The following is a 19,016-nucleotide window of genomic DNA, read 5'->3' as shown; positions in this document are numbered from 1 at the left end:
CACAGAGAGGAAGACTCAGCGAATGGAGTTGGGTAACACTGATATGAACACAGATTAAATTGTATATGTCCATTTTTGACCGTCAAAAGTAAAACGCATCTCTACTTTTTTCGTAAGAATTAAGTCGTTTCATACAACAATTTTTTTTAAACGGACAATTTGTATGTTTAAAAAAAAAAAAAGAACCTTCAAAGAACCCCCTGTATACAGTGCCAGAAAGTATTCAGACCCCTTGACTTTTTCCACATTTTGTTAGGTTACAGACTTATTCTAAAATGTATTAAATCGTTTTCTTCCCTCATCAATCTACACATAATACCCTTGTCATGACGTTGCCCTCTTTGAGTACAGGGAGGACAGTTGACCCCCTCCCCCTTGCAACATCCCCCAACCTACCTCCCCTCACCCAGGCCCTGTGTGAAGGGGTTGTAAAATTCCAGAGGAGAATCTCCTGCCACATGGTTCATAGAGAGACACAGGAAATTCTTCCAACTCACAGAATTGGGGAACCGAATGACATTTATGTTCTGGAGAAGGTATAAATGATTGGTGAAGAATCCAGCTACGAACTGGTCCGCTGGTACAATTTTGTGATACTCAGAAGAGACAATATAGCCATATTACCATATAGCCATATTATATAATAGCCTCAGCTATGGGACTTGCATCCAAATGGTTGTATACATACAAATGGTTGTATAGAATGTATTAATAAGGATAAAGCTATTTGTGATACATTGAGATGCTGTGTACTGATGTTAATGTGATAGAATGTATTTATGTTCAAAGATTAAATCAGTCATCGGCACGCCCCCCAGGGACACAGACAGGACCAGGCGTCATTTGACAAGCCTGTTCTAGGTTCACCTATAAAACCCCCACCCTGATTTACATTGAGCAGACCAGGCCTCCACTCCATTGCGAGTTGGCCAATAGGTTTGACCATCCAATTCCTCTACTGAAAGTGAACTATACCACGTGGTTAACTTTTAGACTATCGATACCGACAGAATAAGAACAAGTCTTTGATATTAATTATTAGTCTGCAGCTAAGTAAATTATATCATTGAACGCGAAGACCAACGAAACATCCATTCTATAACGACATTTGAAAGATCCATTCTAACCGAGAGAGAGAGAGAGAGAGAGAGAGAGAGAGAGAGAGAGAGAGAGAGAGAGAGAGAGAGAACTCTCCAACAGAACGACTCTCCAACAAGGATCCTGACGACACACTGAGCGTAAATATATATTGATTGCAATTGTTCCCGAATGAGTGAGCGTTCATGTGCAAAGGTTTAGCATATCAATTGTTAATATTAATGAACTCTGTGTGCCTCCTCAGCTGACCATTTATGACCCTTTGTTTAACAAGACACCAGCCATGCCTGTTAGCCACTAGGCCACATTACTCTACCAATTCTTTGTGATGATAATTACTGTTTGTATGCTTTCTGTGAATTACTTAGTTTAGTAAATAAATGATTTTAAGACAATTGATGTATGGATGACTCTTAGTAAAGGCTGGGTTCGTGCAGATACAACAATTTATGACGTTTGGAATGAGACTGGACGCGAGGTAAAATACACCATTTAAACCAGAAGATAATCGGCCTATACTATAATATAATATATGTTATAATATAGGAAAGTTATATTAGGAAAATTCTAACTTTGTAATCTGAATATTTTCCTTGGTGCCCCGATCTCCTAGTTAATTATATTTAACCGATTAATCAGTTTAATCGCGTGATAATAATTACAGGAAGTTATTTTGATAAACATGTCTTCAGTTTAATGGTGACCCAAAGACACGACACCCTATAATGACCAAGCAAAAACAGGTTTGTAGAAATTTTCGCTAATTTATAAAAATAAAAACAGAAATATCACATTTACATAAGTATTCAGACCCTTTACTCAGTACTCTGTTGAAGCACCTTTGACAGCAATTAAAGCCTCACATCTTCTTGGGTATGACGCTACAAGCTTGGCACACCTGTATTTGGGGAGTTTCCCATTCTTCTCTGCAGATCCTCTCAACCTCTGTCAGGCAGGATGGGGAGCATTGCCTCACAACTATTTTCAGGTCTCTCCAGAGATGTTCGATTGGGTTCAAGTCCGGGCTCTGGCTGGGCCACTCAAGGACATTCAGAGACTTGTCCCGAAGCAACTCCTGTGTTGTCTTGGCTGTGTGCTGAGGGTCGTTGTCCTGTTGGAAGGCGAACGTTCACCTTAGTCTGAGGTCCTGAGTGCTCTGGAGCAGGTTTTCATCAAGGATCTCTCTGTACTTGGCTCTGTTAATCTTTGCCTCAATCCTGACTAGTCTCCCAGTACCTGCCGCTGAAAAACACCCACACTGCATGATGCTGCCACCACCAGGCTTCCTCCAGACATGACGCTTGGCATTCAGGCCAAAGAGTTGAATCTTGGTTTCATCAGACCAGAGAATCTTGTTTCTCATGGTCTGAGAGTCTTTAGGTGCCTTTTCGCAAACTCCAAGTGGGCTGTCATGTGCCTTTTACTGAGGAGTGGCTTCCATCTGGCCACTCTACCATAAAGGTCTGATTGGTGGAGTACTGCAGAGATGGTTGTCCTTCTGGAAGGTTCTCCCATCTCCACAGAGGAACTCTAGAGCTCTGTCAGTGTGACCATCGGGTTCTTGGTCACCTCCCTGACCAAGGTCCTTCTCCCCTATTGCTCAGTTTGGCCGGGAGGCCAGCTCTAGGAAGAATGATGGAGGCCACTGTGTTCTTGGGGACCATCAATGCTGCAGAATTGTTTTGGTAACCTTCCCCAGATCTATGCCTCGACACAATCCTGTCTCTGAGCTCTACGGACACTTCCTTCAACCTCATAGCTTGGTTTTTCACTGACATGCACTGCCAACTGTGGGACCTTATATAGACAGGTGTGTGCCTTTCCAAATCATGTCTAATCAATTGAATTTACCACAGTTGGACTCCAATCAAGTTGTAGAAACATCTCAAGGATGATTAATAATAACAGGATGCAAATGAGCAACATTTTGAGTCTTATAGCAAAGGGTCTGAATACTTATGTAAATAAGGTATTTCTGTTTTTTTATTTGTAATACATGTACAAACATTTCTAAATACCTGTTTTCACGTTGTCATTATGGGGTACTGTGTCTAGATTGCTGAGGATTTTTTAAATGTAATCCATTTTAGAATAAGGCTGTAACGTAACAAAATGCGGAAAAAGTAAAGGGGTCTGAATACTTTCCAAAGGCCCCGTATGGTTCTAACTAGAACCCACTATGAAGGGTTCTACCAATAATAATTTTATAACCTGGTTTACAGGCCACATCAGGCCTGCAAGTCACATTAAACTGGCATTATATTGGAATCCAGCCAGAGTTAGGATATCCTGCAACCTGCATTCAGAATGAATGCCAGGGTAGGGAAGATTGAATACTGAGACTAACTCAATCATCTAAACTGGAACAACCCTCTCAGTAACGGGTGCAATAAATCCAATTACTAACATATTGGATTCGTTTAGAAAACTGGATGTTATTTCTTTGTGTAGCATAAATTAATCAACCAAGCAATGCACATGCAAAAACATAGATATTACAGTAAAACAACAATTCTGAAAATCTCGCTGCAATAGAGCATGCTGGGAAATTGTATATATGGTTCTATGTAGAACACTTCTTGCCTTCCAAAGAATCATCAAAGAACCCTTTCTTCCAAAAAGGGTTCTTAGGATGTTAAAAGTTCTAGGTAGAACCCTTTGCCTTACAAAGAACCCTTGTCTTCCAAAAAGGGTTATTCTGATCAAAACAGTTCTTGGTAGAACCCTATCCCTCCGAAAAGAACCCTTTTGGAACCCTTTTTTCTAAGACTGTAGGAAAATCATGCCATTTGGAATGCAGACTAACACTGAATGACAGACACGTTCTAGCTCAGCCAACCTAACACAGACCGACTGAAGTCCAAAGCTATACTCTGACATACATTTTGGATACACAGTATATTTCAGTGAAAGAACCATTTATTTTACATTTGTAGTGTGTTGAATCTATACTCAGCGGGGAGGGAGGTAGGGAGGTGGGAAAAGAGAAGGAGAGACAGAAAGAGAAAGAGACAGAGAGAGCATGAAGAATGAAAAAAATAACATTCCTTCATAAACAAAATAAATAAATGTTTGAAGTGACAGAAATCAGATTGTGACAATATTCATATCTTGTATTTTTCTGCTGCTTATAAAAGTAATGTCATTCCAGAGGGTTTGTGAAAGTAGTTACATTTGTCCAATCGCCCCCCAAAGCCAGATGAGAAAGTCACACACACACACACACACACACACACACACACACACCACACACACACACACACACACACACACACACACACACACACACACACACACACACACACACACACAGGTCCCGCTGTCTAAACATTCTTCTAGCGCTTGGGATTCCGTTTTATGGGACCTGCTATTCCCTCACAGCCGTATTGTGTCATGTTTGGACCGGTGTGTTGTGTGTGTGTGTGTGTGTGTGTGTGTGTGTGTGTGTGTGTGTGTGTGTGCGCATGTGTGTGTGTGTGTGTGCGCATGTGTGTGTGTGTGTGTGTGTGTGTGTGTGTGTGTGTGTGCGTGCGCATGTCTGTCATGTTTAGACTGTGTCATTAAGAAAGATCATAATGATGTCAGAATGTAAATGAAAATGGAGAAAACAGACTCTTCTATGTACAGGGGTGAATGACTGATGTAAAGTGCTTTACTTCCAAAGACGTTGGGAACTAATGAGGGTGAAAGAGGTGGTGGGGAGGCTGTGTGTGTGTGTGTGTGCATGTGTATATGTATCTGTGTGTATCTGTCTGTGTGTGTGTGTGTGTGTGTGTGTGTGTGTGTGTGTGTGTGTGTGTGTGTGTGTGTGTGTGTGTGTGTGTGTGTGTGTGTGTGGTGTGTGTGTGTGTGTGTGTGTGTGCATGTGTATATGTATGTATGTATGTATGTATGTATGTATGTATGTATGTATGTATGTATGTGTATCTGTGTGTGCGTGTATCTGTGTGTGTGTGTGTGTGTGTGTGTGTGTGTGTGTGTGTGTGTGTGTGTGTGTGTGGTGTGTTGGGAACTCTCTGAGGATGTGTCTGTAAGGGGTGTGGGAGATGTCTGCGAGTGTGTGTGTGTAAGAGAGTGTGTGTGGGTGTGTGAGCCTCTAGACCTGACAGATCCCAGGGTGTGTGTGTCAGTACTAACAGGACCACAGCAGCTGGCCATAATCACATGCTCATCACCAGCAGAGGAAGGAGAGGAAACTCACCAGGACATTAGCACAGACCTGTGGATAAGCTCTGGCAGTGTGTGTGTATATGTGTGAGTTATCAGGCCCGTGATAAGGGCTTGTGTTGGAGATATCCGGACCGCCATGCTCAGTGACTCAGCCTCTACACACGCCCGCATGCACGCACACACCACTGGAATCCTGGAGTGTTCTCCTATATATAGCAAGATGAGTAACCGTGCGGAAAAGGAACGTCTAAAAGGGAAGTCTGTCTCTGATAGGGGTTAGGCACTACAGCAGTAATACAAGACAAGTTATCAGGGGAAACAGTCAATCTGGCAACCCTTTGCTCAGATTATACTGAGGGTTGCCAGATCTGCTGTGTTCCTGATAAATTGTTAAACTACTGCTGTGTCTCTCTCCTCTGTAAACTCTTAACCTTTTACTGCAGTGGGCTAAATCAGGGTCACACGTATTTCTTGGTAGTCTTAAACAATTATACTTTGAAACAAAAGTATACACCTCACACACATGGTTATGGGATAAAAAAAGAAGACACCTGTATCATGTCAGATATACAGTTGAAATGTGTTAAATGTTGGGTTTGCATCCCAATAATACACTTTATATACATTACAGACGACTGAAATATAACAAAACCGTTTCATATAGAAACAATGGATTGTATGCGTTTAAAAATATATATATATGTTGAATAATTATGAAATGTCAAATACCCTTCCACCCATGATGCCACTAGAGGGCGCTTTAGTCAATTGCCTGCAGGAAAGGGCCACACACATTTACTCAACATACTGTTTAATGAACCGCTGTAATAGATGCCTTTGGTAGACCACAGCCGACCGCGGCGGAGGAGGTATGCACGCACGCATGTCTATGTCTGCTTCTTCATGTGTGTGTTTATATGCATGTGTGTGCCTGCCTGCATGCACTGTAAGTGTGTGTGCGTGTATATCAGAGTGTGAATATGTGTGTGTGTGTGTGTGTGATGCTGGGGACTACACTTACTTGCCTCTGGCAGTGGCCAGGGTTGTGTCTTTACTAGGGGGCCTGTATTGGACTGTGATTGTCCCAGTGGCTGTTATTCATGGGGGCTAACGTTACAAAGATGGAAGAGATCAGTTCTAATAATATAGCTCTATGGGAGTTCAGAATGTTCTAGAAACATAGAGAGAGAGACAAAGAGACAGTGGCAGAAGTAGACTTCCATCCAGGTTCTCTTGCTGTGTGTGTTTGTCTATATGTGTGTGTGCATGTGTCTATGTGTTCTTGTGCATGTGTGTTTGTGTACATTTTACATTTTAGTCATTTAGCAGACACTCTTATCCAGAGCAACTTATAGTAGTGAATGCATACATTTCATATATTTTTTCTCCGTACTGGTCCCCCGTGGGAATCGAACCCACAACCCTGGCATTGCAAACACCATGCTCTACCAACTGAGCCACACGGGACCGTATGTGTGTGATCTTGCGTCTGTGTGCATGTGTGCATGCAGTGTGGACTTGAGTGTGTTTATCTCTACTCACGTTGGTTCCTCTGTAGCGGTGCGTTGTTCTTCCAGCTCCTGGGCTTGTTTTAACCAGGGTAGCTTGGCCTCCACAGGAACTGACTCTAGACCAGATATTAAACACACATAGTTAGTCAGCTGCCTTACACTGGGCATAGTAACTGACTCCAGATCAGGGAAAGAGAGTTTTAGGCCACGTTCCCATGCTATATCTACCCATTTTCTGATGAAATGCACACATCCACAAGGGTTCGCCTAGGATAATACTGCAATGTGTGGAACATCTCTCTCTCTGGTTTAACTATCCTTGTGGGGACATTTCGCCAGCCGGCAAGGAAAAATGCTATTTTAGGCTTAGGAATTAGGTTTAGGGTTACAGTTAGTTAGGGTTATGGTTAGGTTAAAGGGTTACGGTTAGGGAAAATAGGATTTTGAATGGGAATCAATTGTTTGGTCCCCACAAGGACAGTAAAACAAATGTGTGTGTATGCATGTCTGCATGTCTGTCTGTCTGTCTGTCTGTCTGTCTGTCTGTCTGTCTGTCTGTACACGTGTAAGAGAGACTGTGTGCATGGGTGTGCAAGGCCCTGACTGACCTTGACTGAACCCAGCATGAAAACTACCAAACCAATCACCATACTACTAAATCAGAAGAGAGGGGCGGTTGATATACAATACACCTCCTCCTCTCAACCAAATGATCATCCTTACTATTTCACTGGGAGACTTTTAAAAAGCAAATATTTCTCTCTCAAGTAGCTCATATTTTCACCCACCATTTACTCCAGATGTCTACCACGATGCCAGTTTTGACTCTTTGCCAACATTACTGAAGCATGGAGTTCTAGAGCCAAACCCACATCACTCCACACACAGACTTTCTGATACACCCCCCCCCCCCCCACACACACACATACACACACACACACACACACACCCCAGTGGTCTTTAGTCTCCAGTCCCTCAGCCATATCTAGCTGTGATAATGAAGCCCTATGACTTAGTTAATTGTCTGCTGCGTAAATATTTGCTTGCCAGATTGAGTTTTACTCCTGACTGTATGTCGACAGATGGAGGCTGACAGTATTAGCTGTATGTCGACAGGGGAGGCTGTCAGTATTAGCTGTATGTGGACAGGGGGAGGCTGACAGTATTAGCTGTATGTGGACAGGGGGAGGCTGACAGTACTAGTTGTATGTAGACAGGGGGAGGCTGACAGTACTAGTATGTAGACAGGGGGAGGCTGACAGTACTAGTTGTATGTAGACAGGGGGAGGCTGACAGTATTAGCTGTATGTAGACAGGGGGAGGTTGACAGTACTAGTTGTATGTCTACAGGGGGAGGCTGACAGTACTAGTTGTATGTAGACAGGAGGAGGCTGACAGTATTAGTTGTATGTAGACAGGGGCAGGCTGACAGTACTAGTTGTATGTAGACAGGGGCAGGCTGACAGTACTAGTTGTATGTAGACAGGAGGAGGCTGACAGTACTAGTTGTATGTAGACAGGGGGAGGCTGACAGTACTAGTTGTATGTAGACAGGGGAGGCTGACCGTACTAGTTGTATGTAGACAGGGAAGGCTGACAGTACTAGCTGTATGTAGACAGGGGGAGGCTGACAGTATTAGCTGTATGTAGACAGGGGGAGGCTGACAGTACTAGTTGTATGTAGACAGGGGGAGGCTGACAGTACTAGTTGTATGTAGACAGGGGGAGGCTGACAGTACTAGTTGTATGTAAACAGGGGGAGGCTGACCGTACTAGTTGTATGTAGACAGGGGAGGCTGACAGTACTAGTTGTATGTAGACAGGGGAGGCTGACAGTACTAGTTGTATGAAGACAGGGGGAGGCTGACAGTATTAGTTGTATGTAGACAGGGGCAGGCTGACAGTATTAGCTGTATGTCGACAGGGGGAGGCTGACAGTACTAGTTGTATGTAGACAGGGGAGGCTGACAGTACTAGTTGTATGAAGACAGGGGGAGGCTGACAGTATTAGTTGTATGTAGACAGGAGCAGGCTGACAGTATTAGCTGTATGTCGACAGGGGGAGGCTGACAGTATTAGCTGTATGTGGACAGGGGGAGGCTGACAGTATTAGCTGTATGTGGACAGGGGGAGGCTGACAGTACTAGTTGTATGTAGACAGTACTAGTATGTAGACAGGGGGAGGCTGACAGTACTAGTTGTATGTAGACAGGGGGAGGCTGACAGTATTAGCTGTATGTAGACAGGGGGAGGCTGACAGTACTAGTTGTATGTATACAGGGGGAGGCTGACAGTACTAGTTGTATGTAGACAGGGGGAGGCTGACAGTATTAGTTGTATGTAGACAGGGACAGGCTGACAGTACTAGTTGTATGTAGACAGGGGCAGGCTGACAGTACTAGTTGTATGTAGACAGGGGGAGGCTGACAGTACTAGTTGTATGTAGACAGGGGGAGGCTGACAGTACTAGTTGTATGTAGACAGGGGAGGCTGACCGTACTAGTTGTATGTAGACAGGGGAGGCTGACAGTACTAGCTGTATGTAGACAGGGGGAGGCTGACAGTATTAGCTGTATGTAGACAGGGGGAGGCTGACAGTACTAGTTGTATGTAGACAGGGGGAGGCTGACAGTACTAGTTGTATGTAGACAGGGGGAGGCTGACAGTACTAGTTGTATGTAGATAGGGGGAGGCTGACCGTACTAGTTGTATGTAGACAGGGGAGGCTGACAGTACTAGTTGTATGTAGACAGGGGAGGCTGACAGTACTAGTTGTATGAAGACAGGGGGAGGCTGACAGTATTAGTTGTATGTAGACAGGGGCAGGCTGACAGTATTAGCTGTATGTCGACAGGGGGAGGCTGACAGTATTAGCTGTATGTGGACAGGGGGAGGCTGACAGTATTAGCTGTATGTGGACAGGGGGAGGCTGACAGTACTAGTTGTATGTAGACAGTACTAGTATGTAGACAGGGGGAGGCTGACAGTACTAGTTGTATGTAGACAGGGGGATGCTGACAGTATTAGCTGTATGTAGACAGGGGGAGGCTGACAGTACTAGTTGTATGTATACAGGGGGAGGCTGACAGTACTAGTTGTATGTAGACAGGGGGAGGCTGACAGTATTAGTTGTATGTAGACAGGGGCAGGCTGACAGTACTAGTTGTATGTAGACAGGGGGAGGCTGACAGTACTAGTTGTATGTAGACAGGGGAGGCTGACCGTACTAGTTGTATGTAGACAGGGGAGGCTGACAGTACTAGCTGTATGTAGACAGGGGGAGGCTGACAGTATTAGCTGTATGTAGACAGGGGGAGGCTGACAGTACTAGTTGTATGTAGACAGGGGGAGGCTGACAGTACTAGTTGTATGTAGACAGGGGGAGGCTGACAGTACTAGTTGTATGTAGACAGGGGAGGCTGACCGTACTAGTTGTATGTAGACAGGGGAGGCTGACAGTACTAGTTGTATGTAGACAGGGGAGGCTGACAGTACTAGTTGTATGAAGACAGGGGGAGGCTGACAGTATTAGTTGTATGTAGACAGGGGCAGGCTGACAGTATTAGCTGTATGTCGACAGGGGGAGGCTGACAGTACTAGTTGTATGTAGACAGGGGGAGGCTGACAGTATTAGCTGTATGTAGACAGGGGCAGGCTGACAGTATTAGCTGTATGTCGACCGGGGGAGGCTGACAGTACTAGCTGTATGTAGACAGGGGGAGGCTGTCACGGATTTCATCGTGGTGTTGAAGGGAAGACCAAAATGCAGCGGGTATGTGGATACTCATTCTTTTAATGGTAAAACGAAAAGCACCCACAGGAAAAACAAAACAATAAACAGTACTCACGACTAGACAGTGTAGCAGGCTCAATAAACAATTCCCCACAAACACACAGACAAACACACCCAACTAATATAGGACTCCCAATCAAAGGCAACACCCCACACCTGCCTTCAATTGGAAGTCCACCCCAATTAACTATACATAGAACAACCCAACCTAGACAGAATATACAAAACACAACTCCTTCTGCCACGCCCTGACCAAAACTTATACACCTACTCCACCTGCTGGCAGAGGCTGACAGTACTAGTTGTATGTAGACAGGGGGAGGCTGACAGTACTAGTTGTATGTAGACAGGGGAGGCTGACAGTATTAGTTGTATGTAGACAGGGACAGGCTGACAGTATTAGCTGTATGTCGACAGGGGGAGGCTGACAGTATTAGCTGTATGTAGACAGGGGAGGCTGACAGTACTAGTTGTATGTAGACAGGGGAGGCTGACAGTACTAGCTGTATGTAGACAGGGGCAGGCTGACAGTATTAGCTGTATGTTGACGGGGAGGCTGACAGTATTAGCTGTATGTCAACAGGGGGAGACTGACAGTATTAGCTGTATGTCGACAGGGGGAGGCTGACAGTATTAGCTGTATGTCGACAGGGGGAGGCTGACAGTATTAGCTGTATGTTGACAGGGGGAGGCTGACAGTCTTAGCTGTATGTGGATAGGGGGAGGCTAACAGTATTAGTTGTATGTTGACAGGGGGAGGCTGACAGTATTAGCTGTATGTCAACAGGGGGAGGCTGACAGTATTAGCTGTATGTCAAAAGGGGGAGGCTGACAGTATTAGCTGTATGTTGACAGGGGGAGGCTGACAGTATTAGCTGTATGTGGATAGGGGGAGGCTGACAGTATTAGCTGTATGTTGACAGGGGAGGCTGACAGTTTTAGCTGTATGTTGATAGGGGGAGGCTGACAGTATTAGCTGTATGTTGATAGGGGGAGGCTGACAGTCTTACCTGTATGTGGATAGGGGGAGGCTGACAGTACTAGTTGTATGTTGACAGGGGGAGGCTGACAGTATTAGCTGTATGTAGACAGGGGGAGGCTGACAGTACTAGTTGTATGTTCACAGGGGGAGGCTGACAGTATTAGCTGTATGTGGACAGGGGGAGGCTGACAGTACTACTTGTATGTAGACAGGGGGAGGCTGACAGTACTAGTTGTATGTAGACAGGGGAGGCTGACAGTACTAGCTGTATGTAGACAGGGGGAGGCTGACAGTATTAGCTGTATGTAGACAGGGGGAGGCTGACAGTACTAGTTGTATGTAGACAGGGGGAGGCTGACAGTACTAGTTGTATGTAGACAGGGGGAGGCTGACAGTACTAGTTGTATGTAGACAGGGGAGGCTGACCGTACTAGTTGTATGTAGACAGGGGAGGCTGACAGTACTAGTTGTATGTAGACAGGGGAGGCTGACAGTACTAGTTGTATGAAGACAGGGGAAGGCTGACAGTATTAGTTGTATGTAGACAGGGGCAGGCTGACAGTATTAGCTGTATGTCGACAGGGGGAGGCTGACAGTACTAGTTGTATGTAGACAGGGGGAGGCTGACAGTATTAGCTGTATGTAGACAGGGGCAGGCTGACAGTATTAGCTGTATGTCGACCGGGGGAGGCTGACAGTACTAGCTGTATGTAGACAGGGGGAGGCTGTCACGGATTTCATCGTGGTGTTGAAGGGAAGACCAAAATGCAGCGGGTATGTGGATACTCATTCTTTTAATGGTAAAACGAAAAGCACCCACAGGAAAAACAAAACAATAAACAGTACTCACGACTAGACAGTGTAGCAGGCTCAATAAACAATTCCCCACAAACACACAGACAAACACACCCAACTAATATAGGACTCCCAATCAAAGGCAACACCCCACACCTGCCTTCAATTGGAAGTCCACCCCAATTAACTATACATAGAACAACCCAACCTAGACAGAATATACAAAACACAACTCCTTCTGCCACGCCCTGACCAAAACTTATACACCTACTCCACCTGCTGGCAGAGGCTGACAGTACTAGTTGTATGTAGACAGGGGGAGGCTGACAGTACTAGTTGTATGTAGACAGGGGAGGCTGACAGTATTAGTTGTATGTAGACAGGGACAGGCTGACAGTATTAGCTGTATGTCGACAGGGGGAGGCTGACAGTATTAGCTGTATGTAGACAGGGGAGGCTGACAGTACTAGTTGTATGTAGACAGGGGAGGCTGACAGTACTAGCTGTATGTAGACAGGGGCAGGCTGACAGTATTAGCTGTATGTTGACGGGGAGGCTGACAGTATTAGCTGTATGTCAACAGGGGGAGACTGACAGTATTAGCTGTATGTCGACAGGGGGAGGCTGACAGTATTAGCTGTATGTCGACAGGGGGAGGCTGACAGTATTAGCTGTATGTTGACAGGGGGAGGCTGACAGTCTTAGCTGTATGTGGATAGGGGGAGGCTAACAGTATTAGTTGTATGTTGACAGGGGGAGGCTGACAGTATTAGCTGTATGTCAACAGGGGGAGGCTGACAGTATTAGCTGTATGTCAAAAGGGGGAGGCTGACAGTATTAGCTGTATGTTGACAGGGGGAGGCTGACAGTATTAGCTGTATGTGGATAGGGGGAGGCTGACAGTATTAGCTGTATGTTGACAGGGGAGGCTGACAGTTTTAGCTGTATGTTGATAGGGGGAGGCTGACAGTATTAGCTGTATGTTGATAGGGGGAGGCTGACAGTCTTACCTGTATGTGGATAGGGGGAGGCTGACAGTACTAGTTGTATGTTGACAGGGGGAGGCTGACAGTATTAGCTGTATGTAGACAGGGGGAGGCTGACAGTACTAGTTGTATGTTCACAGGGGGAGGCTGACAGTATTAGCTGTATGTGGACAGGGGGAGGCTGACAGTACTACTTGTATGTAGACAGGGGGAGGCTGACAGTACTAGTTGTATGTAGACAGGGGGACACACACATAAACACAAACATAGTGGATACTGTACCTCTGGGTTTGTGGCATGCGACAGGTACCAGGCAGTCTTCTTTGATATGTGGTTTGAGGGATGTGTTACAGCCACCAGTGTGCTGTCCCCTGTGGTCAATACACAGGACCACTCTGTACCGCAACCCACGGCCACACGTCACTGTGCACTGAAAAACACACGCACACACACACACACACACACACACACACACACACACACACACACACACACACACACACACACACACACACACACACACACACACACACACATATATAAACGGAATACTGACTTTATATAAATTGTATATGTTATATGCACATAAGCTCCTGTTCTTACCACATACAGCCAGTTCATAGAGGCTTCATGGCCAGTTCATAGAGGCTTCATAGCCAGTTTACAGAGGCTTGTAGCCAATTAACAGAGGCAGTGGCTTCGAGTTCTTCTGTGTGCACATCACTGAGGACCTGAAAAGGTCTCGTCACACCGACATCATGGTGAAGAAGGCGCCTCTACAACCTCAGGCGGCTGAATACATTTGGCGTGGCCCCTAAGACCCTCACAAACATCTACAGATGCACCATTGACCGCAATCTGTCGGGCTGCATCACCACTTGGTACGGCAACTGATCAACACTCAACCGCATGGCGCTACAGAGGGAGGTGAGGGCAGCTGCCGTCCCTCCAGGGAAACTACAGCATTCGGTGTCAATGGAAGGCCAAGAAGATCATTAAGGACCCATTCCACCTGAGCCAAGGACTGGTCATTTGGCTACCGTCGGACAGACGGAGTCAGCACAGGTGCTTCACCGCTAAGACCAAGAGAATAAAAACCAGCTTCTATCACCAGACCATCAGACTGTTGAACAGCTTCTATCACCAGACCATCAGACTGTTGAACAGCTTCTATTACCAGACCATCAGACTGTTGAACAGCTTCTATTACCAGACCATCAGACTGTTGAACAGCTTCTATCACCATTAGACTGTTGAACAGCTTCTATCACCAGACCATCAGACTGTTGAACAGCTTCTATTACCAGACCATCAGACTGTTGAACAGCTTCTGTTACCAGACCATCAGACTGTTGAACAGCTTCTGTTACCAGACCATCAGACTGTTGAACAGCTTCTATTACCAGACCATCAGACTGTTGAACAGCTTCTATCACCAGACCATCAGACTGTTGAACAGCTTCTATTACCAGACCATCAGACTGTTGAACAGCTTCTATTACCAGACCATCAGACTGTTGAACAGCTTCTATTACCAGACCATCAGACTGTTGAACAGCTTCTATCACCAGACCATCAGACTGTTGAACAGCTTCTATTACCAGACCATCAGACTGTTGAACAGCTTCTGTTACCAGACCATCAGACTGTTGAACAGCTTCTGTTACCAGACCATCAGACTGTTGAACAGCTTCTGTTACCAGACCATCAGACTGTTGAACAGCTTCTACTACCAGACCATCAGACTGTTGAACAGCTTCTATCACCAGACCATCAGACTGTTGAACAGCTTCTATTACCAGACCATCAGACTGTTGAACAGCTTCTATCACCAGACCATCAGACTGTTGAACAGCTTCTATTACCAGACCATCAGACTGTTGAACAGCTTCTGTTACCAGACCATCAGACTGTTGAACAGCTTCTACTACCAGACCATCAGACTGTTGAACAGCTTCTATCACCAGACCATCAGACTGTTGAACAGCTTCTATTACCAGACCATCAGACTGTTGAACAGCTTCTATCACCAGACCATCAGACTGTTGAACAGCTTCTATTACCAGACCATCAGACTGTTGAACAGCTTCTATTACCAGACCATCAGACTGTTGAACAGCTTCTACTACCAGACCATCAGACTGTTAAACAGCTTCTGTTACCAGACCATCAGACTGTTGAACAGCTTCTGTCACCAGACCATCAGACTGTTGAACAGCTTCTATCACCAGACCATCCGACTGTTGATCAGCTTCTATCACCATCAGACTGTTGAACAGCTTCTATTACCAGACCATCAGACTGTTGAACAGCTTCTATTACCAGACCATCAGACTGTTGATCAGCTTCTATTACCAGACCATCAGACTGTTGAACAGCTTCTACTACCAGACCATCAGACTGTTGAAAAGCTTCTATCACCAGACCATCAGACTGTTGAACAGCTTCTATTACCAGACCATCAGACTGTTGAACAGCTTCTATTACCAGACCATCAGACTGTTGAACAGCTTCTATCACCATTAGACTGTTGAACAGCTTCTATTACCAGACCATCAGACTGTTGAACAGCTTCTATTACCAGACCATCAGACTGTTGAACAGCTTCTGTTACCAGACCATCAGACTGTTGAACAGCTTCTGTCACCAGACCATCAGACTGTTGAACAGCTTCTATCACCAGACCATCCGACTGTTGATCAGCTTCTATCACCATCAGACTGTTGAACAGCTTCTATTACCAGACCATCAGACTGCTGAACAGCTTCTATTACCAGACCATCAGACTGTTGATCAGCTTCTATTACCAGACCATCAGACTGTTGAACAGCTTCTACTACCAGACCATCAGACTGTTGAACAGCTTCTATCACCAGACCATCAGACTGTTGAACAGCTTCTATTACCAGACCATCAGACTGTTGAACAGCTTCTGTTACCAGACCATCAGACTGTTGAACAGCTTCTGTCACCAGACCATCAGACTGTTGAACAGCTTCTATCACCAGACCATCCGACTGTTGATCAGCTTCTATCACCATCAGACTGTTGAACAGCTTCTATTACCAGACCATCAGACTGTTGAACAGCTTCTATTACCAGACCATCAGACTGTTGAACAACTTCTGTCACCAGACCATCAGACTGTTGAACAGCTTCTATCACCAGACCATCCGACTGTTGATCAGCTTCTATCACCATCAGACTGTTGAACAGCTTCTATTACCAGACCATCAGACTGTTGAACAGCTTCTGTTACCAGACCATCAGACTGTTGAACAGCTTCTATCACCAGACCATCAGACTGTTGAACAGCTTCTATCACCAGACCATCCGACTGTTGATCAGCTTCTATCACCATCAGACTGTTGAACAGCTTCTATTACCAGACCATCAGACTGTTGAACAGCTTCTATCACCAGACCATCAGACTGTTGAACAGCTTCTACTACCAGACCATCAGACTGTTGAACAGCTTCTATCACCAGACCATCAGACTGTTGAACAGCTTCTATTACCAGACCATCAGACTGTTGAAAAGCTTCTATCACCAGACCATCAGACTGTTGAACAGCTTCTATCACCAGACCATCAGACTGTTGAACAGCTTCTATCACCAGACCATCAGACTGTTGAACAGCTTCTGTTACCAGACCATCAGACTGTTGAAAAGCTTCTATCACCAGACCATCAGACTGTTGAACAGCTTCTATTACCAGACCATCAGACTGTTGAACAGCTTCTATCACCAGACCATCAGACTGTTGAACAGCTTCTATCACCAGACCATCAGACTGTTGAAAAGCTTCTATCACCAGACCATCAGACTGTTGAACAGCTTCTATTACCAGACCATCAGACTGTTGAACAGCTTCTGTTACCAGACCATCAGACTGTTGAACAGCTTCTATCACCAGACCATCAGACTGTTGAACAGCTTCTATCACCAGACCATCAGACTGTTGAACAGCTTCTATTACCAGACCATCAGACTGTTGAAGAGCTTCTATTACCAGACCATCAGACAATTGAACAGCTTCTATTACCAGACCATCAGACTGTTGAACAGCTTCTACCACCATTAGACTGTTGAACAGCTTCTATTACCAGACCATCAGATCATCAGATACACCCACACACACCTCATACTCACAAACACACACACACACACACACACACACACACACACACACACGCACACACACACACACACACACACACACACACACACACTCACATACTCAGACACACACAGCCAACAGTGCTGTCTCATGCTATAGAGACATTGAAACACTGGTAAATACTGTAAATACTGTATCATATTATTTCTAATACTGTACACTGAATTTTAGCTACACTGCATCTTTATTTCTATACTGGATGTTTGACAGAGATTACTCTACAATATCTACTGCTATACACATACATATAGTTCTTAGCTGATCCTGTGTAAATGATCCTAGTTTACATACCTATAGATTGCATTTCATTACTGCTGCAGTGCTATTTGGGTAATCAGATTCGTCCCGCCGTTCTTTATTATTATTATTTTTTTGAACATTGTAATTGTTAGACATTTTACTGCATTGTTAGAAGCTGGTAACATAAGCATTTCGCTGCACCCACTATAACACCTGCTAAACTGTGTACGCGATCAATAAACGTTGATTAGATGTTTTCACTTGGTAGCTCACCTGAGACCACTCCATGGCAACCCACTGTGGGCAGGTGAAGCTGTTGCAGCTCTGCTGCGTGATTGGCCGAGGGGAGTGTGTGCATTTCCACTCCTCCACCTGAGTGATGTGTCCGTGGGCGTCGTCCTCAACACACACCACGCTGCGCTCCTGCAGCCCGCCGCTCTCCCCACACGACACTGAACACTCTGTCCAGGGACCCTGCTCCCACCTGGGGAGAAACAGCAATAAGATGCGTATAACTCTTTATGATGCTTTATACAGTGACATAGCATAGGAGTAGCTAACACAGAGCTATAACATGGTTGTGACATAGCATAGGCATAACACAGAACACAGGGACATATGGAATAGAATGAGATGTATTTGTAACCACAAAGATGTAGGAAGAATATATATGCTCAGAAGATGTTTGACATGTCCTCTCTGTTACTGACAGTAATAATAATGTCATAGTACTATGGTAGTACAGGCCCTGTGATAGACTAGTGTCCTGTCCAGGGTACTACAGTAGTACAGGCTCTGTAATAGACTAGTGTTCTGTCCAGGGTACTACAATAGTACAGGCTCTGTGATAGACTAGTATCCTGTCCAGGGTACTACAGTAGTGCAGGCTCTGTGATAGACTAGTGTCCTGTCCAGGGTACTACAGTAGTACAGGCTCTGTGATAGACTAGTGTCCTGTCCAGGGTACTACAGTAGTACAGGCTCTGTGATAGACTATGATGGTCACTCACCGTGGCAGAGGCTGAAAGTGGTCATAAGGCATCACCTCTATGAAGCCATCACTAGAGAGGAGAAAGAGGAAGACGCCATGTCACCATGACCATTCAGAGGAACCATGCTTCCTATACAGCCTTCACATGCACAACCACGACTGGAAACAGAATAGGGTATGTCCCAAATGGCTCCCAATTCTACATGGTGCACTGCTTTTGACCAGGGCCCAGAGGGCAACCATTGTGATCGGTACATGTACATGCCTCT

At 45.2% G+C, this 19,016-nt stretch overlaps 1 protein-coding gene across 1 annotated transcript in view; it reads right to left on the bottom strand.

The window, feature by feature from the left end:
- LOC106591065 (ADAMTS-like protein 3) overlaps window positions 1–18,813 on the bottom strand; it is a 70,830-nt gene extending 52,017 nt beyond the window's left edge. Inside the window, exons 1-4 of the mRNA XM_045708304.2 lie at window positions 18,767–18,813; window positions 18,030–18,240; window positions 13,618–13,765; window positions 6,811–6,895 (exon numbers count right to left, since the gene is read on the bottom strand). Of these exons, the coding sequence (XP_045564260.2) occupies window positions 6,811–6,895; window positions 13,618–13,765; window positions 18,030–18,240; window positions 18,767–18,798 (476 nt within the window). The 5' untranslated portion in view covers window positions 18,799–18,813. The remainder of the gene's footprint in view (window positions 1–6,810; window positions 6,896–13,617; window positions 13,766–18,029; window positions 18,241–18,766) is intronic.
- Window positions 18,814–19,016: the final 203 nt, after the last annotated feature.

Source organism: Salmo salar, chromosome 26 (assembly GCF_965601325.2).
Source record: "Salmo salar chromosome 26, fSalSal1, whole genome shotgun sequence".
In the NCBI taxonomy this organism is placed as follows: domain Eukaryota; kingdom Metazoa; phylum Chordata; class Actinopteri; order Salmoniformes; family Salmonidae; genus Salmo; species Salmo salar.
Note: the sequence above shows the minus strand (reverse complement) of the source record. Positions and strands in the feature narration are given on the sequence as shown.